This window comes from Carassius gibelio, chromosome B23 (assembly GCF_023724105.1).
Source record: "Carassius gibelio isolate Cgi1373 ecotype wild population from Czech Republic chromosome B23, carGib1.2-hapl.c, whole genome shotgun sequence".
Classification (NCBI taxonomy): domain Eukaryota; kingdom Metazoa; phylum Chordata; class Actinopteri; order Cypriniformes; family Cyprinidae; genus Carassius; species Carassius gibelio.
Window position 1 is genome coordinate 24650872 of NC_068418.1, and position 23391 is coordinate 24674262.

The 23391-nt window shown below is 38.0% G+C and overlaps 1 protein-coding gene across 3 annotated transcripts in view; it reads right to left on the reverse strand.

Moving 5' to 3' along the window:
• The window catches only part of dlgap4a (discs, large (Drosophila) homolog-associated protein 4a), a 114569-nt gene that overhangs the window by 8797 nt on the left and 82381 nt on the right, over positions 1-23391 (reverse strand). The window contains exons 3-8 of one of the 3 annotated variants that reach the window (XM_052594723.1): positions 15130-15494; positions 13323-14183; positions 12828-13072; positions 10149-10305; positions 8363-8582; positions 490-911 (exon numbers count right to left, since the gene is read on the reverse strand). In XM_052594723.1, coding sequence (XP_052450683.1) covers positions 490-911; positions 8363-8582; positions 10149-10305; positions 12828-13072; positions 13323-14183; positions 15130-15423 — 2199 coding nt within the window. In that variant the 5' untranslated portion in view covers positions 15424-15494. Of the gene's footprint in view, positions 1-489; positions 912-4399; positions 4660-8362; positions 8583-10148; positions 10306-12827; positions 13073-13322; positions 14184-15129; positions 15495-23391 lie in introns of those variants that run through there. The other 2 variants (XM_052594725.1, XM_052594724.1) reach the window with 2 other exon arrangements.

Below are 23391 nucleotides of genomic sequence, written 5' to 3' on the forward strand. Positions count from 1 at the left end.
TCTAAATAAAACCATTAAATAAATATTTAAATACCTAATTAAAAAAATAAAAAATTATAAAAAAAAAAACCAAACAAATGACTAATATCCATTACATTTCATCTTCTCCCAAAATTGACCAATGCTACAATAAAATACAACTAACATCAATTAATTTAAGTATTTATTAGGCATTTATTTATATTTGAGTAAGTTGGCAATTTTTGTTTCTTCTAATTATCAAATTGCAATAATGAATTGTAAAAACCTACAGGCCTATACCGTTAAAATTCACACACACAAAAAAAAAAAATTCTTAAAATGTTCAATAATAAAAACAGCTTCTATTTCTTAAAATGCACTCACACTGATGTTTTGCAACAGCAAATTAACCAGAAATTAACACCTGAAGAGTTAAAGCTCATGCAAATGACTATCGCACAGGATTTATCGTGCAGCACTAGCATAAAAGCATCATGACGACATCAAAAATATTCCTACAACACAAACCTGAATGCCAATGGAGGAGAGCTTTCTTTTGGGCGGGGCTTGCGGTTCGCTAAGTGCCACTGTGAGGCTCGCTGGCTGGTTTTTGGCGTCTGGGGCGGGAGAGGGCGGGACTATGGTGGGAGGGGGCGTGGTCACTCTGGCGCTGGGCAGGGGCACGGGTTCCCGCGGGGCGGGGATTGGGGGCAGGATGGGTGGCCGCTTGGCCTTGACCAGACTCCCCGTCCGAGAGCTGGCGATGCTGTCGGAGGAGTTGCTGCGTCCTGATTGGCTGTTGACCTCGCTGCGCTGGTCCTGGCTGTCCAGGTACGTGTCCTGGGCCGATTCGGTGCTGCTCTGGACCGTCACCGCGATGTAGGGTTTGGAGGTGGTTCGAGGAGGAATAGGCGGAGGATTCTTCTTATAGACGGCCGTACACGTGGAGACTGAAAAACACAAGAAGATGAACCGTCAGAATCCTCCCACAACCCCAGTACAAAGTCTCGTCACACGTCTTTACCCAGCAGCCCCTGCTTCGGAGCCACAGGAAGAGATGAGACAAAGACAGGCATTTAAACACTGGAATCTGGACAGCATTCCTCTCATGCCAGATGCGTCAGGAATGTGTCGCCCACAAAACATGAGCTGAAATCTGCTGACGAGACTCTGGGTTTGGTACGGCGTGTCATGAAGCCCGGTGATAACGCTCGGTCGTGTAGGAGAAGCTTCTTTGAAAGCGTACAAGCCGGTAGGCGGTAGAACCAAAATCAATTCCACCTCATGAGTCATTTTAAATCACCATACAGTTATTTTTACTGAAAATTATATGTATTATAACAAAATCATACAGAGATGGGCCAGTGTTTGACAGTCTTAAGGCTTCAATGCAATAATCAGATTATTGGTAACAAACAATGTTGCCTTGATGATCAATTCTTTAAAAAAAAGTCTCCAAAGTACTTTATATCTGAGATCAATGAACTTCAAAAAAAAGTTAGAAGCATTGCTATTTATTTGCATTATGAGAGATCCATTGATTCGAGCTGTGCCAACACTGAAGGACAGAGCTGGACTACAACATTACATTAATCAACAGTTCTGCAACAAGCACAAAACTTGTTTTACCGAGCGATCAGGGCTAATATCTGCCCTCCCTCGAGAGGTTTGTGAACAATTCTCCTCTGTCTTGGCCGTGCTGTATAGAGGACTCAGTGCCAGGACAAGTCCAACACCGGACTCTGGGGCTCAGAGACAATATTGGATCAATCTGTGTCCTCTCTGGCATTGTGTGCGCTGCTCGCCGTTTGGTGCAGGGACAGATGCTTCACAGCAGTCTATGAGCATGTGTTTGTCGATACAGATGACAAAGAGCCGATCTAAATGCATACCAGTCAGAACGAGTGTCCAACAGCTGGTAAAAACATCACAATAATCCACTCCACTCCAGTCCATCAGTTAACTTGCATGCGTATAAGAAACAAATCCATCATTAGGTTGCTTTTAACTTCAAAACATTGCTTCGAATACAACACAATGATCTATAATATTGTGTTCTCAGGTGAAAAAGTCATCTCGTCTGAATCAGGAGAGAAATCTGCACAGATCAAACACCATTTACAAGCAAAAACAGCTGTAAAACAAATATGTGGGTGGATTTTGATGTGAGAGGACAACAGGAGATGCATGTTTTCTCTGTCTTAATGAAGTATTATTTTGGATAATGGACTCATATTTTAGCCAGAAGCGAAGAATTGAAGTTCAAACATCGAAATTATGGATTTGTTTCTTACAGACATGCAGCTTTCCTCTCAACAAGACATAAACTGATCTACTTGGGCTGTTTTTAATCAGCTCTCATTCTGACGGCACCCATTCACACTGGAGAGCAAGTGCAGGAATACTACATTTCTCCAAATCTGATGAAGAAACACACTCGTCTACATCGTGGTTGACCTGAGGGCGAATACATTTTCATTTGTAGGTGAACTGCTCCTTTAAGGAAAACAATAAACCCTACAGTAATGAAAGTGCAACGGCTAATTATTCCCACTGACAGCTATTGAACGACTGGCTTCTGTGAGACGTAGTGGCAATTTAATTAAACACTTTTATACTGAGAACAAATCTCAAAGCAGCACTGAATTAATCACATAATCACATCTCGACCTCCCTCGAGAACTTCAGCAGTCGTGAATAAAACCGTCATTTGCTCTTAGCAGAGACTGTCTGGTACGGAGGGTGATATGAGTTTATGACACAGTTGGGGCTCAGATCCAGATTAACGGCATTAGAGCCAGTCGCTCTGCCCCGGGGCCCCGGCCAAACCTCACATGGCCTTTCTGTGAACACACAGAGGACAAGCTCCAAAATTTGACCAGACTGAGGCACGAAACACAAAACAACTCTGACATATCTTTATGCAACTCTCATTCATACGAGACTTCATTGTGACCGCGTGTCAAAAGCCATCGTATGACTTCAGAAGACATGAAACAGGTATTTTATTGCCTAGATTATATTTAAATGCTTAGTTGTATTATAAAAAGTGCTGTAATTTTAAAACATATAATGCAATGCAACGCAATGGAAGCTTTTCAAAAGCCTGATGCACTTTGTTTCATGCATAAGACCTTAAATTACTTTGTGCTGTAATGGAAAAAAAAAAACAGCATACAGGTTTGGGTGGGAGTAAATGATTCACCACAAACACTTTAACCCCATAAAGCTACTGTATCATATTTGAAACATGCATTTCTATGGCCACACATGACAAACTTTGCTGAACTCTTGCTTTTTTTTTCATCTTTTTGCCATTTAAATATCAGCATCTGCACCAAATTGTACATTTTCGTCCACTTTGGGCCTAGAGCTAGAGATTAAACAGGGCTGTTTTTTTCCTCCAGGTTTCTTATTAAATCATAATACAAGTCATTATATCATGGTTTATCAAATATGCTCAACAAAAAACAAACATGCAAATTTGTATTATTATTATTATTATATTTACTGAAATTTAAACTAGTTTTACTTTAAACGTAGAACATTAGGAGTAAGTCTGACTCCAAGATTTTGAGTATCTTGTGTGATGTCACAACTTTAAATGACAAATATGCCTTTGGTACATACAAGCCTTAAATGCAAAGAGGTGTAACGGAGTACATTACAAATAACTTTTCATCTCATTCAGACTTCTAATCCTTATTAGGAAGTGTTTTAGATTAAGTGCACATCTTCTCTCCAAAGCACAGCAAGTGTTTACCAAGAAGAGAAACACTCAGTCTAGTTGGAGTAGAACAAAATAGTTTGTATAACTGAAAATATGCATAGCCTAATCAAACTTTTCCAACATTTCTCCATGGAGATTCATGATTGAGGAGAGCAATTTCAATTTGGGTTTAGATGCTTTACATATTCAGTTTATTACAGGAAAGCATGAACAATGCATGCTCTCTTCCAATGTTAGATAATCTTTCCCTGACTTTGCATTGCAAACAATAGCATTTGACCTGATTTAAAACACAGTGCACAGACACCGGCCTTTGTGTGACTGGATGCAGAGCTCACACGTGCACTGTTGATCCACACGCATGCACTGCTCTGAAAACAGTACTTTGCAGAAAACTGCACGCGTGAGATGCAAGCTGTCATGTTCGGGTAGGCGATGCTGTCATGCTTTGCCTGTCTAGACAGATGCATCAACATAAACACACCTACAGAAGCCACAAGCACATGCTAGCGTGAGCTAACCTGCTAATGAAATCACAATATCTCTAAATCTGATAATGAAACGATTAACGGAAACGCATCTCCGATGCTAAATCTCGCGAATCACCAGATGTGTTACTCGTGACTTCCTCTGACCCCGAGCTCATGCCAAAATCGTCTCGAGGCGATGCTGAGCGCTTTCGCTCGTTCGTTACACAAATCCACACACCTTTTCCTCTTCCTCTGTGTGTGAAGCGATCAGCGTCGACGGCGTGCGTCCATCCCGTCGCGTTAAACAAAAAAGACACGATTAAAAGATCCACTGAAAGGGTGTTATTTGTCTTTTTTTCTATGTTTCTTCCGAACCCACCCGCTGTTAAATCTTTTCGCTCAACGGAGCCCACCATCCACGTCTAGAGGAGTCGAGGAAAAAGGACCGATCCGGTAATCCGCTTTCAGGACGCGGGATTGGAGGGAGACGCGCTCGAGGCGTTCACTCGGTGCGCTCTCATTGGTCGGTGGGCGGGGCGTATAGATTGACGCGGACAAATCAGAATCGCTGTTTGTGCGTCACACAGAATCCCCGCTTGCGCGCGCGTTCTCTTCTTCAAAGCTCTTTAATCTTTTCCATTGTTTTTTTATTACTTGTAACATTACTTTTTATTATACATAGCCTACTGAAGGGCATGTATTCATTCATCCATGCATACATTTTTAGTGCTATCAAACGATTAATCACATCCAAAATAAAAGTTTTAGTTTAGGATGCATAATATCTGTATGTGCTATGTATATTTATTATGTATATATAATTACACAGCATATATTTTGAAATATGTATATGTTCATATGTAGATTCATATAATTTATTTTATATATTAATATATTTTATATATAAATATAACATTTTCTGAAATATATGCATGCATGTGTGTGTTTTTAATATGCATAATAAAGTTACACTACACACACATATATTGTTCGTTTCTCAAACGGAAGGTTACATCCTTTAGAGGTCGCATTCGTAGGCTGCATACTTTATAAAAATATCTTATTTTAGAATATTAATACAATTTTTCTTAGTTAAGCATAGATGGCTGTAACATGCATATGACTAGTGAATGTGATGCTCTGTGAACTGAAATAAACTAGGCTTGATGACGCATGCACCCTGCAATGCTATTTTATTCAGTAAAGCTGCTAAATGTTACTAAAATGGCTTATTATTGAATGCTGTTTAATATACTGTTTGCTAGGTTTAAAAGTGAAGTGAAACCGTATGCATTATTCATGCCGGAAATAAAAGGTCAAGTCAAGTGCATTGCATTCTGGGATACAGTTTTTCATCAAGTAAGCTGCTTATTTTATCAAATATATTTTTATACATATACTGAAAAAAACATAATCAGAACTGCTGTGCACAACAAGCATAGTATAAGAGTAAGAAAGTATGCTATGCCAAATGGAACAGGCAAAAAATAGCACAGGGTTTTTTTCTTCTTTTTTTTTTTTTTCTTTTTGCAGAAATGGTAAACAGATGGCCAAGATTTGTTTTTCTTGACAGCTTGCTACCTAAACTAAATAGCATTAGCCAGATTCCTCTCCAAAAATAGACGAGATTTCATTATTTGCTATTCTGAGTGTACAAATGTGTTTTGTACTTAGTACACAAGTGGCCAGCCTTCTCAAAACATTTCAAGATCATCAAGAAATCAGGGGAATGCTGTCTGACTGAATCAATCTGGACTATGTTCGCATTTCAAATTATAAGAACATTTGATATGCAGTAAAATGCAATCCAAATTAAGTAGATCAACTGCAAAATCAGAATGGTCCACTGGCTGCTGGTTTATTAAGCGTTGTGCCAAACTAATCTGCTTGATGTCGGTTAATTCCTCTGAAAACCGGTTAAGATGAGGTTTAATTTGCAGTGGAGGTTTTGCCAGAGTTGGTCATGATGGGCCGAGAAACATCAGCCGTTAAGCTGAAGGACTCATCTCGCAGGACACCACCAGAGCTAATGTAGGTCAGAAGATTTTGTGTGTGTGTGAGAGACAGAGAGAGAGTGACACACTGGCCATCTGAGACTTTATAAACACTATGACTGCAGCAGCCTGATGGATCTCGTATGGAAGCTTGTTTCTGTCACGGGGAAAAGTGTACATCAATTCTGACTTGTCTCTCAATTTCAAGTTTAAGTCTCGCAATTCAATTTTTTTATTTTCAAAATTGTATTCATTGCATTCTGATTTTATGTTTCGCTCATTTGTTTCTCACAATTCACAAATTTTTTTATGCATTTCTGAGTTTAATCTCAATTCTGACTTTTTTTTCAGATTTATGATTCTACATTTCACATTTCTGACAATTTTTTTCATCAGATTTCTGAATTGCAATTCAGACTGTTTTTTTTATTGATTTTAATTAATTAATTTTTTATTTTTGCAATTTGCAATTCTGAGTTTGTATCTCCTGATTTAGACGTTCCTTCTCAGATTTGCAATTTCATACCTCACATTTGTTAGTTCATATCTTGCAGTTCTGAATTGCAAGAAAAAAAGTCACAATTATTTGTATTTTTGATTCTGTTGAAGAAACAAGCTTCCATAATCTTGACCACATGAGTGAAAAAAGGACCAAATCCTTCCAAAAGCCTATGTTTGTCTCCAAAATGAACCAAAGTAGTCCATATGCCTCATGTGCTTCCGCGTAAGCCTTCAGCGAGTAAATGATGAGAGATTTAAGTTTTTGAGGGGGAACTATCCCTTTAAGAGGATCACTATGAGACAGTCGGCATGGTCTAGTGGCTGTTTTTACCCTCACACCATGATTCCAGATCATCTGTCTGGACTTGCCCACATGCCGACCTCTCCAAGCAAAAGAGATCCGACTTCACACTAAAGTCTTTATTACAGAGACAGAAAAACAAGGCCTGTTTGACTGCACTGACATCGCCTTTGGAGGCAATAAAATAACATCACGATCAGTGAAAAGTCCACGAGACCTGAGCTTATCAGGATGTTTTTATGTTCCATATCGTGGACTTTGTCTTCTTTATCAACACTTTCGTTTTTGCATATGCAAGTTCAGCACTATCCCTGTGATACATGACAGCAAGGTCGGCATCATTACTTTAAAGTGTTAAGATTATACAGTAATATCGAATGCATCAACCATTCACTGCCTTTCTTTCAGTTTCTCATGTAATAAAATACTTTACTCTAAATGCACAGCCATAAATCACCAAAGGACAACATACAGTACCATTTCAAAGTTCGGGGTCAGTATGATTTTTTAAATGTTTTTGACAGAAAAGCTGCATTTACTTCAATAAAAATACAGTAAAAAAAAGTGAAATATCATTCCAAATGTAATTTACTGTTTTCAGTGTGAATATATTCATATATCAAAGCTGTATTTCCAGCATCATTACTCAGTCTTCAGTGTCACATGATCTTCAGAAATCACTCAAGAAAGATTTCTGATTATTATCAATGATTAAAACAGTTGTGCTGCAAAATATTTTTGTTGAAACTGATACATTTATTAAAGCATTTTTTTATTCTTGTTGAATAGGAAGTCCAAAAGAACAGCATTTGTTTAAAATATAAATCATTTGTAACATTATAAATGTCTTTACTGTCACTTTCGATTTTGTGCCTCCTTGCAGAAAAAAAAAAAGTATAAATTTTTCTCTCAAAAAAACAAAAAATGACCTCAAACTTCTGAAAAGTACTGTATAAGTGAATAAAACTGTTTTATGGTTGATGTTACAAATGCAAGCTTATATTTCACCACCCCCCACAAAAAAAATATATTACTCAAAAAAATAAGACATTTATCATATGCATGCAATTTAAATAGTAAAATACTTATATATCATGATATTATTTGTTTTTCCCAGCTTTTATTTTATGCTGGTGTACATTATTCATAATACAGTATGTATATTTATTTAAAATCCGATGAGAATCCACATTGATTATAATGAAGATGTCAAAAGTAAAATATCTTAATGAGAATTTAAGGAAGAAGTGCATTGCTGTCACGACAGTAATGTTAAAATGGAACAAAATCTTAACGGTCTTTAAACCTTCTTTACACAAGATCATGTAATCAGTCTTTTCTATTGACTCTGATGTAGTTTTCGGGTGTACGACAGGTGTCTGGATGTGTGTTGTTTGTGACTCACCGGTGGTGCTGCTGTAGCTGCTGATGGATGAGGTTATGGGGGGCGTCTCGTCGGAGTCTGCGGAGCCCGTGTCGTCGTCTTGAGAGCAGCCGGCCTGGATGGCGCGCAGGTAACTGTGGCTCCGCGAGCGGAAGCAGCTGGGTGTGGGCAGATCCAAGGCCTCCAGCGCCTGAGAGTCCAGCTGACCGTACGCCGTGCCGCTCCGGTAGCCCTGCTCCACCTGAAAGCACACGTGCAGGTTGAAACGTCCCACACGAGGCCGGCGGGGCAGACGGCCGTGGCCCGCCCACAAGCGAGCCTCGCATGGGGCGAGATGCGGCCGGCGCTTTAGGGTGGACTGATACATCGGAGCGCGGACATGAGGAGACAATGGAAGGTTTGCTGGAGCGCTCTCCATTCAGTCTAATGCGACAAATGAGGCTTAAAATGAGAACGATCTTTAATTGTATTCCTTCTCACAGTTTTACTGCTCCTTGTCTGTGGATGAGGGGGTTGTTTTATAAATTGGTATAAAAAATGCTTTTAATTTAGACCTTTTTTTATCAAAAAAAAAAAAAAAAAGAAAGAAAGCAAGCTCCCTTACAATTGATTAAATATCAATATACAATTGATGAAAATTGTTAAATAACAATTTAATAAATAATAATAAATAATATTGTTTGTATTGTTTTATATCGGTCTTGCAAACAATGTAGTTAAACCTATTTCAAATGTAATATAAAAAGAAAATTTAATTCTGTTTTAGGTCTAATAATATGTTTTGGACCATGACTTCACTGTTTGTCATTTTTTTATATAACAAAATACTGTAATGTGGGAAAGAACCATATTTAGACCATATTTCACCACAAAGTCTCATTCAAGTTATGAATTGAAAAGTTATTTTTGAAAAATATGAACTGAAATAAAATTCAAATATTTATAAAATAATATAAATATAATATAATATGGAAATTCATTCTGTTTTAAGTCTATTAATACGTTTAAATAAGTATTTTTCCTTTGCTTAAATATAATTGTAACTTGTTTTGCTCCAAATCCATCAGGCAGGGTGCAGAAGACGCCTCAGAGAGTCAGTAAACTGCTAAATGATTCAGTTGAATCTTTAGGTCTCTCCAAACTAACCTGCGAACAAAACACAATCACGGTTCACACTCTCTTAAACGTAAAGAGAGAGTTTGTGTTTGTTTGTCCAGCGGGAGACACTTCTATTAAAACCAAACAAACCGTAAAGCACAGCAAACTGCGTCTTAAGAGCTCACTGAATGAGAAATCACAAGCCATTCCCAGAAAAAAATACTTATAATTGCTGCAAATCAGCTCTGCTGTCCTCATCTTTCCTGACTTCTTTCCCTTTGATCCCAGAATCAAACATCAACAACATCCATCAGTCTTCATGTCACATTATCCCATTCAGCCAAACAGATCAATGCTCTTTCCTCCGAAGAAAAGGCTTCGGAGCATCGTCTTGCTTCAGGAGTCTTGATGTCTCCATCCGAAGACCGAGCGTTTGAGTATCTCGTCCTGAAAACATGCCCTCCAACTGATTTCCCACCCTCCACGTCTCCTTAAACTAGCTTAAGGATGTCTTACAGCGTTTTAATCTGGAACACGCCGTTCCTGAGGTCAAGTGAACAGCAAGACCGCTCTGAAACATTTGAGCGTTTGATGCAGAGCGCACAGATTTACAAGAGGTTTAACATCTGGAGAAGAACATGTGAGTGGTGTTGACAGCGCTACACTTTACCGCTGTGGTTTCTGGAGTGTTCTGGGGGTGGTTTGTCACCTGTCCCATGGTGGAGCCTCGTCCTAGTGTGGAGCAGTGCTGACCGAAGCCCCCATCAGCGTCCCAGTGCTGCAGAGCCGCCTCATTGGCTCCCATCAGACACTCCAGGTTATCCAGGCTGCGATTGGTGGAGACCTCGCATAGAGACGGCATACAGCTGAGAGAAACACACACAAACACTGGAGAGTGAGTGCAGGAGACCTTTGCATCCATGTGCCAATCACATTTTATTGTATTTTCAGGAGCAAGCGAGAGCCAGGTGCAGGACAGTTCGGACCAAGCTTAAAAAACAAATAAATCAAAACCTAAGAAGGTCAGTGAGGAGTCAGTCAGGATGGACAGTGGTGGACGTGTTCCTCATGCATCGGGATGTTAAGTTTAAAACTGCTTTCACTGGACAGAGTGAGAGTGCGTCTGAGTGGTCATGTGATCAGACGGAGGCGGGGCTAAACACTAACCTGTGCAGGTGTGGCACTGAGGTGGTGCTCTGCAGAGGAGACCAAGCCACGCCAAACTGCTTCTGCATGAAGGGACATGGGCTCGGCCTGATGGGAGGGGCCGTTACATCACCATCCAACATGTCTAAGATTCATTAACAACTGACTCAACTGCGTAACTTTCCTAAGAAATTAAAGCTGCAGTAGGTAACTTTTGTAAAAATATATTTTTTACATATTTGTTAAACCTGTCATTATGTCCTGACAGTAGAATATGAGACAGATAATCTGTGAAAAAATCAAGCTCCTCTGGCTCCTCCCAGTGCTCCTATTGCCATTTGCAGAAAGTCATCCGCTCCCGGTAAAAAACAACCAATCAGAGCTGCGGTCCGTAACTTTGTTTGTGTTCAAAATGTAGAAAAATGTATATAATAAGCGAGTACACCATGAATCCATTTTCCAAAACGTGTTTTTAGCTTGTCCTGAATCACTAGGGTGCACCTATAATAAGTGTTTATATTCAGACTATTTTAGATTGCTTCGGGGTACCGCGGCGGAGTAACCCAGTACCTTTGTGATTCTTCATAGACATAAACAGAGAGAAGTAGTTCCGGCTACGATGTTCTTCCGCAAGACGCAAGCAGTTCTGTTTATTAACCGCTAGAGCGTCAAAAGTTACAGACTGCAGCTTTAATCATAAATTATGTATTTCAAGCTTCAATCCAAACTCTTAACCTATTCTTTTCCTTGTTCCTAACATCTCATTGACAAAAATGCTATTCCGGGACCAACAAGGTTGTATAAAAATATGAAATAACTTCATTTTTAAAAGTTTTAGTTTTCTTTAATGCTTATTCGAAATCATTTAGAGGTTTTCTGAGGCCCCCTGTAGAAATCTACTGCACTATGGTTATGTTTGGAAATTAATACTAGCATACTGTGCATGATGTAGTGTATCCTGAATGCTGTTTTTTAAAGACCACATAATGCAACAATTTTAATCAAGTTTTTTTAACACCGGAGGGAACATAACTGCTGACAACACTCCCCTCTCCATACAACTGCAATGTTTTCACGTTTATGACAGACTTCTGACCACAGTTTCATGTCATCTAAAGTTTATAACATACATTTATAGCTATGGTAGCCAACATACTCAGAATTAATAAAGAGAGCTTTTTATGTTAGCATATTCATCAGACAATAATTTGGCAGTTTTGATTGTGTTAAACCAACAACATTACATCACTAACAGAGTGTTAATTAAGCTGTGTATCATTTTATTTTAATATCAAACAAGAATTGGAAATCTCTTCTCATGTGAAGCTTTTAGCAGTCAAGCTGTCAGTGTGCTGCCATCTGCTGGTCATAATGTGTTCCTCAGGCCGTCCATGCTGAGATCTTCAGTTTAGGATATTAGGATTAGGAGCTTTGAGTAAGTTCATAATGTAGTGTGTAAAAGGTTATTATTATAGTCAGGACTCATATAGTTAACTAAAACTAAAACTAAAGCCATAAAGCACATTTCTGTTGCCTGAAGTAAAATGAACATGAATATATATATATATATATATATATTTGTGTGTGTGTGTGTGTGTGTGTGTTTATCTGTGTAGGATTTGTGTGTGCAGTGTGTGTGTAGTGTGTGTGCAGTGTGTGTAGTGTGTGTGTAGTATGTGTAGTGTGTGTGCAGTATGTGTATAGTGTGTGTGCAGTGTGTGTAGTGTGTGTAGTGTGTGTATAGCGTGTGTGTAGTGTGTGTAGTATGTGTAGTGTGTGTGCAGTATGTGTGTAGTGTGTGTAGTGTGTGTATAGCGTGTGTGTAGTGTGTGTGCAGTGTGTGTAGTGTGTGTGTACAGTGTGTGTAGGGTGTGTGCAGTGTGTGTGTGCAGTGTGTGTGAAGTCTGTGCAGTGTGTGTGCAGTGTGTGTATTGTGCGTGTGTGCAGTGTGTGTGAAGCCTGTGCAGTGTGTGTGTAGTGTGTGCAGTGTGCGTAATGTGTGTGTTTGCAGTGTGTGTGTAGTGTGTGTAGTGTGCGTGTAGTGTGTGTGTGAAGTGCGTGTGCAGTGCGTGTAGTGTGCGTGTAGTGTGTAGTGTGTGTGTGTAGTGTGTGCAGTGCGTGTGTAGTGTGTGCAGTGTGTGTGTAGTGTGTGTAGTGTGTGTGTAGCGTGTGCAGTGCGTGTGTAGTGTGTGCAGTGTGTGTGTAGCGTGTGTAGTGTGTGTGTGTAGCGTGCAGGACTCACCTGCGAGGGGGTAGCAGCGGCGGCTGCTGTTCACTGAGCGAGTGCTGTGTGGCCTTCAGGTAACTCTGGCGTCTGGCGGCGGTTTTGGGCGAGGGTTTGGGTGAAGGGGGTCCGTCCGAGTCCTCGCTGTCCTCCATGTCTCCCATGGCTTTAACATAACTGCCGCTGCGCATCCGTCTGCACGGGATATCCCCCACACCGCCGCCTCCCTTACCCGTCGTCCCGCTCCAGTCACCCGCAGGCACCTGCCAGAACACTTACACTTACTACCCACAATGCATCTGGGTCAAAGCATGTAAAAAAACCCCTTGAAAATCTTGTTTTAAAATTCCACTGATAAACGGCCATTTAAAATGACAGTGGAATAATATGTATGTATAAATATGTGTAAATGTTATTGCCTATTATGAAATCTTTTATGCATGTTGTATGTAGTGTTTGTCACAATCTCCCACACTGACAGTCTTTGTTCCACGTCAGAACAAGTGTCTGTACCTGGAGGAAGTTGCAGGTCATCTCCTGGCCGTGGCAGGACTTGGACTTGAGCAGGGTGCGGTTGACGGTGGCGGATCCCTTCTGGAGCACCTGTCGAGCCTGACAGAGGGTCAGCGTGGACCACGAGCCCCTCTTGACCAGCGAGTGTTCCCCCGTCTGGCCCGTGGAGGGCGGCAGGCTGACGGTGGGCTTGAGATCTCCACTGCTCTTGGAGGATTTGAGTGTATGTGCTGCGATGGTGTTGTAGCCCTGCGGATGTGTTCTGGGAGCCGCCTGACTGTCCGACACGGCCCGACCGAGTGTCATCATGCTGAGAGGGTTTCGATAAGCCACTGCTATCGGCCCGGCGGCGGGTTGAGCCGGCGCCTCGTCCTCCAAACCGTCATCTGAGCTCCAGAAGCCTGAGAGATTGGGTCGCGGACGGCGTTTGGTGCCTTCGGTCTTGGCGCGGTCTTTGCTTTTGCTGCGGCGGGCCGCTTTAGCCGCGTCTCCGGCTGGGCCCGCGGTGATGCTCCCTTTGACCGCCGACACCTCCATGGACTGGGACTTGGCGAACAGCTTCTGGACGGACTGCACCAGGTTGCGGATGCGGCTGGGACTCTCGCTGCGCTGCTTGGAGCCGCGGCTGCGCCGGTGGAACTGCAGCGTGCTGAAGCCGTCCCGCTGCAGGGGTAGGTGGCGCTCCAGCTGGTCCAGCAGGTTGGCCGGGAGCCGGTTCATCTTGGCGGCCGCCGCGGATGAGATGGTGGCTGTGCCGCTGCTGATCATAGCTGGAGCGCCCAGTCCCAGACCCAAACCCATGCCCATGGACATGGAGGACGTGAGCGTGCCCGAGTGACTGCCAGTCTGAGCCACACAAGCCTGCTGAGACACAACACACCATCATAAAATACTAGAAGAATGCAAAATATAAACAAATTTATTATAACAAGTGTGAGTTAAATATAGAGTTTAAAACTGCACATCTGTTGACTGTATTACATATATCACATGCACACTATTAGAGCCGTTTAACATATTTGTATTGTATTATTAAATATTAAACAATAAATGTTGCTTTTATTAGAATATAATATTAATAATATTATAAATATTAAAATATTTAAAAGAAAAAAATGACTGAAATTATTTTCACCAGAGATTGTCAGCTGGCTGTATGTTTTAATTAATTTAACAATTAATTTCTTATGTATAATCTACATAGGTTCAATAATAATAACAAATAAAAAATTATTTTATATTGTGCATATGACATATTCATGCAAACTTCAACAAATACATTAGTTTAACAAATATACCTTTTCAAACACAAAACATCTGAACTGTTATACATAAATGCATCAAATAATGGACAAGACGAATGACTGCATGAATCAAAACACTTATGATGAGTACTCCATGCTTTTTTTCTATTTCTATTCAAATATAAATTGTTTATAATATATGTTATATTTTATACATATACACTACTCTTCAGTCTCGCTGAGTCTGTACTTTTTTTTTTAAAGAAAATGATTTTCTTTTTCTCACCAAGGATGCATTAAAACGACCGAAAGTGACAGTAATCACATTTATAATCTTACAAAAGATTTATTTTTCAAATAAAAAAAATCTGAATATTATTCTGATTTCTGAAGATCATGTGACACTGAAGACTGGAGGAATGATGCTGAAAATACAGCTGTACAACACAGGAATAAATTACATTTTACAATATATTCCCATAGGAAACAGCTACTTTAAATTGTAATGATATTTCCAGATATTACTGTATGTGAATGAAACGCATGCAGTGTGGTGTGAGCACCTGTGTGTAGTCGCTCTGCTCCTGCTGGGTGGTGTAGTGGAGGCGAGGGAAGGTGCTGCTGGTGCTCAGCTGGTTGTTCAGGGGCAGGAGATAGTCCGACTGCAGCGTCGTCGGGGTGGACACAGGAAAATGATGGAGGTGAGGATCAAGAGTGGCGTAGTGGTTGACAGTGGGGCTCAGGAGGAAGGTGGCGTGGGGGTCCGGGGCCAATGGACACAGGGGCTCCTGGGGGCCCGCGCTGGGGTCGCAGGTCTCTGACAGATGGCGGCCACGATTGGCCCCTAAGCCTTTCATGATTGCTGCGCAGGGTCGACTCTAGAACATGATCCCAGATGAAGAGAGACGACGGCCCTGGAGGGCGACCCCTACAGGACACACACACACACACACACACACACACACACACAGTCGGTCACGGATCAAATCCAGCCGCGTACAAGCTGATGAACGGAAGCACACACTGGCTTTCTTGAGTCATGTTTTCACGTCTTTGCAGTTAACTGAAATGAAATAAATTTAACGAAGCACTAAAATGACTAAAATAAAATTTGAACACGTTTTCTATAATCACGCACATCGCCGGCTGTCCACGACATCTAGCAACGGACCAATCAGAAGAATTTGGAGGCGGGGCAAGCATGTTTTTACAAGGCAAGGCAACGTTTTTTTTGGAGGCATTTAGTTCTGCATGTTTTCTTTTTGTTTAGTTTTAAACATGCCTCATGTGTTTTTATTCAGTCTAGTGTTTTAAACTCACAGTGAATGACCCCTTATAGCCTTAACATGTAAAGGTATTTTCCATCTCAAGTAACGTTAAATACATCTTGATTTAAGAATTTTTTGATTTCGGTTTCTGCAACAGAAAACAAGACAAAAACACTGAGGAAGACTTTTCTTTTTCTCTTCTTCTTTTTCTCTTTGCGGTGTATTTTTACATTATTTTAAATAGCAGCACAGTCAATTTCTTGCGTGTTTTATACACATGCTAATTCTTCCCAGTCAGATCTCTCTCATGCTCACGTTCAGTCTGTTTTGTGGCACAGTATTCAACACGCGCCCCTGAGGCTCATGAAACCCGCGTCTTCATCATCTTCCCATCGACAGTCATCTGGAGCTGGATATGTGAGTCACACACTCATCCAGACATCGACTCAAACGTCTCCGCCGATGGCAGGCAGCACCATTCACAAAACCTCACAAAGAGCTAGCTCTATTGGCATGCTAAACATAGCTGTTTTCATCTGTCATTACGGCACGATGAGTCACAGCCGTCAAAGAGCCTGAGCAGCTCGCTAGCATTCACCCGAGGCCATGACAAACACCTCACACCAGTTCACCAGGAGGAACCGTGTTCACCTGACAGTCGTTCTGCGCCCATATGAAAGCCACCAACTGGATTCTGAAGATAAAAGAAATTATACACGGCGCGATGTGTTTGGTTTGTGTAAGTGACTCCAGCAACCTTCAGCGTGCCATTTGCACTTTGCTTAGAGGTTGGAATAAAAATGGTCGCCATTTACTCAATCTTGTGCCATATGGGGTTAAAAATACTATCAATATTCAGTATGATTATCTATGGAACTGACATTAGCATTTGAGCCAAATTTAAACCAAATTAAGCTGAATAATGACACCTTTTTAAACCAATGACCATCTTTTTAAAAACTGAAATGAGGCCTAATTTTGCTTCATAACTGATTAATACATCAGCATTAATACTGTTAAAATATCATATAATTAGGTTAAAACTATTTTTTTGTTAATTAAAATAAAACAAGTCAAATTAAACATAAGTATTGGACTACATAAAAAATGTAACAAAAAAGAAAAGAAAAAGAACACTAGAAATGTTGTTTTGGCAACTAAGTGAAATAAAATAAGTTTAAGAAATACTGAAATAAAAATAAAATAAATAGATGAAAATGCCAAGGCAACATTTATTATTTTCATTTAAGGTTGAGGTAGTCAAATGAGTAAAACTAAGTGAAATTAAATGAATTAATAAAAAAATAATTAACACTATATAAATTTAAAAAAATGTGTTTATAATCAAATAATTATATTTAATTATTTACATTATTTATGCACTAAACTTTATGAGGCATATTAAAAGTCTGGCTATGTAAACAGCACACTATCACAATGTTTCTGCAGCACATTTACTGTATGCATACATTTCCCAGACGACCTGCTACATTTGCAGCAAACAACAAAGCATACTACATCTGTCCAACAATGCAATGCTATTGACTTCACCATTCATCCAAATTCATAAAGAAACTGAAAAATAACAATAATTCCTGCTATAACCTGATTTTGCCTGTTGAATACATCATGGAAACTATTAAGTGTGCAAGGGCACAATGCAGCATACTAGCATTTGAAGCACTTATTATAGCATGCATTGTGTTTTATTTGCACTGTGATGAGAATCATGCAGGGAAAATACCAAAAAATTTCACTCTTTCCCAAAAGCCCACTAAAAACAAATCGATTGCTAGTGAAATATCTACTGTACTGTAAATGTTTTTTTATGCTGCTATAAAAAAAAAAAGAATAAAAAAGAAAAAAAGGAAATGGCAAAAAAATAATACATGGCTACGTTTAAATGGCTCTCAGTTGAGAAATATGTTAATTGCACACACGCACGCACACACACACACACACACACACACACACACAGACACACAGACACACACACACACACACACACACAAAACAAAAGCAATGTTTTAAGGTTAATATAGTTAAACCTAAAACAATACATTTTTGTTACTTAAACTTATACAAATACAAACTAAAAGAAAAAACATAGCCTAAATGAAAAAACACAACAAAATCTAAATCTATATAATTACATAAACTAATCAAAATGACAAAAACATCAACATTTACCTAAAATTACAATGAAAACAGAAAATATAAAAAGTAAGAAGTAATTCAAAATAATATTTAAAAACTATATAGACACTTGTTAAAAAACAAAAACTAATAAAAATGACACAATCAACAAAATTATAAAATATTTCAAATTAAAATGAAATGAAAAATGAAAAAAAAAAATATATATATACGAAAAGTGTAAAAAAGCCTAACAACTAGCCTAATAAAAAACACACAAATTTTCTAAACCTTTACCTAAAATTATCATTAAAACATAAAATATAAAAATAGAACTAACTCTAGATATTAATAAAAAAAAGACAACAAACAAAATTATTAACTTTAAATTTATAAAAACGTAAAATACAAATCAAAATATTAATTAAAACTATCATAATACTAAAACACTGCCAGTCGTCTGTGTTAACCAATCAAACTCTTATCCTTTAGCCCAGTCACATAACCCCTCCCCCTCCAGCCCTTCAAGCCACGCCCATCCACCTCTGCTCCGCCCCCTGCACATGACGGCTGAATCTGACAGTCCTCAGGAATCCCTGAGGAATCTCATTAAAATGTAGTGCGTCTGACCGTGGCGGCTCTGGAGACCTGTCAGTTTCAGAAAGTCATTAAGGGCCCTTTGATGGATCCATGGGCTGCGTTTAACAAACTAAACCTGGGGAGTGAGAGAGGTTAGGAACAGGACTGGGAGATAATGACTGAGGCTCCTCAGCTAATTCTAATGAGGTTTCCAGATCAGTGCTTCTCATTAGCATAAGAGGATGAGGAGGGCGATGTGAAAGAGTGATGAACGATGAACTGAGATAATTCTCTTCCGTGATACCGGGTCCTGATCAGACACTGTGTAATTACAGTCAAACTTCTTACTGCTGCTTTCATATTTCAGTTATAATCTTCGTTTTTGTGTGGCTGAAGTTACAGGTTTCTTATTAGACAGACTATTGTGCTTTGATAAAATAAAAATAACACTTAACATAAAAAATTATAATTATAAAATAAAATTGCATAATTATGTAATATCGTATTATGTAAATATTCATTATAAATCATAATTTACCAGATTTATAGATTACACTATGACTATTTGAAGTGAAGTGAAGTGAAGTGACATTCAGCCAAGTATGGTGACCCATACTCAGAATTTGTGCTCTGCATTTAACCCATCCGAAATGCACACACACAGAGCAGTGAACACACACACACACACTGTGAGCACACACCCGGAGCAGTGGGCAGCCATTTATGCTGCGGCGCCCGGGGAGCAGTTGGGGGTTCAATGCCTTGCTCAAGGGCACCTAAGTCGTGGTATTGAAGGTGGAGACAGAACTGTACATGCACTACCCCCACCCACAATTCCGTCCGGCCCGAGACTAGAACCCACAACCCTTCGATTGGGAGTCCAACCCTCTAACCATTAGGCCACGACTTCCCCTTTTATACAGTATTGATTATATTGTATAAATTATATAACCAAATTATAATTTATTACTCAAGTTTTATTAATTCTAAATGTATTTATATTTATATTTGACATTTATAAATTATTTAATTATATGTATAATAAATATATACATAAATTGTATAAATTGTATAAATATATTTATACAAAATGTTATTCATTAATCAAAGTATAATTACTACATTTATATTTTTTTTTCTTAATGTAAAATTTATATTACTCGATCTACAAAATCAATTAAATTATTATATTATTATATAATTAATTTTATTATATATATATAATGTTAATATAATTGTTTTTTATTATATATTTCGTGTGTATATTTACACACAAAACAAAAAAAAAGTTCTATATTTAAAAAATATTTTTATATATTATATAATTAAAAAATTTATAATGCCACACAATATTTTTTTTAATATGGATTTATTATTAGTTAACAATATTTATATAAAATAAAATAATCGAATTTAAAAACATGATTCAATTGTTTGAATATTAATAATATATTTTTACAATCATAATTTATCCCATATACTTCAATATCAGTGTCATCCCTGTGCTGCTTAACGTCTCATTTTGTGTAGCAAACAATAAAAAGCAAATAAAAGCAAGTAATTTGCGGTCAGGATGAGGGGTAAATGATGTTTTTTCCTCGCTATGGTCGCACCAGGACTCTAAAAGGCTCTGATGTTGCTCTCAGGATGGCAGCGCTGGAGTCGTGCTGTAGTTCATTAGGAAATAAACGAGCTTCCTGCGCTCTGTTGAGGCATCAAACACATCTGTTCTGGATCTGAATGCTGCACAAATGACTTCCGTCACTCGACAGCAGCCGCGTCTGAAGCCTCTGTTCCTCGCTGATCGCTGAAGAACTCAATTATTGGGTCTTTATTAAAGTGTGGCTGACAGCAGATCTTACACACATTCAGAGCTCGAAACAAAGCCTGCAGCTGTTTGCTAAGACAAGCATCACTAGTGTGTGTGGTTTCTGACCCGTATGAAGGTCAGCTGCAGCTGTGCATCCCAATGCTAATGCTTCACTGCTCTAGAGATCGTAAAACATCCACTAAATGCTGCATACTGCTTAACATTCATCAATAGCCCACCTAGGTGACAAAAACAAAATAAAAGTCATTTTTTGATTTTGATTATAAAAACCAAAAATATCAATATGAAAGTCATTTCTGGATAAACATTTATTTATTTACTTATTAAATATTTTAATTCAGATTAACTAAAGAATTATTCAGGGTGATTTGTGAGCAAATACACTTAAAATAGATATATAATAAATTATATAAATATTTATATTACAAATTTTATGATATTGAAAATATATAAATATAAACACACACACACACACACGCACACACACACACACACACACACACACACACATATATATATATATATATATATATATATATATATATATATATATATAATGTAATATTAAATAACTTCTGGCTGCATTTATTTGACTAAAAAATACAGTAAAAACAGTCACATACTTGTGAAATATTATTACAGTTCAAAATAGTTGGTTTCTGTTGTAGTATACTGTAAAATGCAATTTATTCCTGTGATGCACAGTTGTATTTTAGTGTCACATGATCTTCAGAAATCATTCTAATATGCAGATTCAATGCATTTTACTTTTCAGGATTCTGTGATGAATAGAAAGTTCTTTACTTAAATTTCACTTTCATCAACTTAATGCATGTTTGATAATTTGAGCAGAAGCATTCAAAAACAAGAACTAAAACTAAAACTTCTGACCGGTAGTGTAGTTCAGTACCATAAGTGATATCTAACAGAAGAGCTGGTGTGCATGCATTGCACAATCAGTTGATTTTCTGAGCTGTTCTTCAGATGACAGGATGAGACTCTGCTCGAGCGGATCTGTGAATCTCTCTGGATTCATCCTGACCCACTTCCAAGCACTTAGCGCGAGTAATCAATGTCATGAACTGAGCATGAACTCCCGGCTCCAAGACAGCGAATGCTGCGCTCATTTATCACGCTTCATACCACCTCACAACCACTTCCTGTGGAGGGACAGGAAGAGTGAAGGACGGGAGGAGGACCCCACAACTACAGGATCCTAAAGAGACACATTTCACATGAAGCTTTCTTTGACACAGACCTACAAAGCATCTATAAGTCACTTCAGATATAAGCGTTTGCTTAATAATATGAATGCAATAATGTTTTCTGCCTCAATTATGACATCAAAGTTTGATACTATGTGGACACACTCTTAACATCTATGAATTTAGAGCTCATCCCTTTAATAGCACTTGACAAAAAAAACAAAAAAAAAACATGACAACTTTGAGCTAATTAACATATGCCCTCCAAATTTACATATTCATATTTAATTCAGTTCTGTTTAGCCAATCACGACAGAGCTTCTATATAGGTTTCTGGTGTAAAATTATTATTATTATTTTTTTATAGAAATGGACCATAAATAAGGAAACATAAAAAAGTTAAACATGCAAACATAAGAAAAAAAATGCTTCAGTGGGGTTCTTTATTAATAATCAATATTAATAATAATTTCAAAATGAATACAAATTACAATAGTATTTTAAAGATTTGTATTTTTTATATAACTTTTTTTATTATTAAAAAAATTAAATTTTTCATATATATATATATATATATATATATATATATATATATATATATATATATATATATATATATATATATATATATTTATTTGACAATTCATATTTTATATTTTTTACATTTTATTATTATCTTCTATGGAAAAAAATGGCTAAATGTGTACTATAATAAAAACATAAAATTTGTAATATAATACAAAAAGCATTAATAGATACTTTTGAATAGATCTCAAGTTTCAATTTTGTATTTCTTTAATTATTTGAATACTTAAATACTGGCACAGGAATACATTTTTAAAATGTTACAATATATTAAAATAGAAAACAGTTATCCTAAATTATATTTTAAATGTTAAATTACTGCTTTATAGTTTTGTTGAAATCAAATACATTTTATCAGCCGGAGCAAAAAAGACTTTAAAAAAAAAAAATCGTACTTTTGATATACTATATTTATATATATATATATAAATTTGGCCGCTCTCTTTCTTAGGGGCTATGTTCTCCATCACAGGGTCAGACGTTCCCTCTCTCAGAGCTCCACGGACCATCACTGATATAACGACCAAACCCTGTGAGATCAGACCGCAAACAAACTCCATTCACGTCCGCAGCAGAGGAACAGAGATGTCACACGTTGCTGTGAGGCTGATGACTCAGGATCTGTGTGCGGTTTGGCTCTGGACGTGTGAACGTGTGAGAACTGGCTGCTTTCCGACTGTGAGAGTTACACTAAGAAAACACTACTTTCTCATTTTCTCTGTTTTCTGAACACGTTTGAGAGCCGATGGATGTCCAGTCTCACTGATTCCTTTCAGTGCTTTAACTAGTCAGATGTAGAGCTGAGCGATATATATCTAAACATCAAATATACCTCAAAACAAACCAGCTTGCTCTGAGATGTTAAATACAACATTTTCATACATTTTTTTCAATGTATATTTATAAGTAAATATGTAAAGAGGTCACTTTATTTTAGGGTCCAATTCTCACTATTAATTAACCTATGACTTTTGCCTCAATGAACTCCTTATTTGCTGCTTATTAATAGTTTATAAGGTAGTTGTTAAGTTTAGGGTATTGGGTAGGATTATGGATGTAATGCATTATACATACTTTATAAGCACTAATAAACAGCTAATATGTTAATTATAGACATGCTAATAAGCAACTAGTTATTAGTGTGAATTGGACCCTAATCATCAAGTGATTTAAAATTACTCAGATAATATATAATGGTTTACTGACCTTTAGCAACTTGTC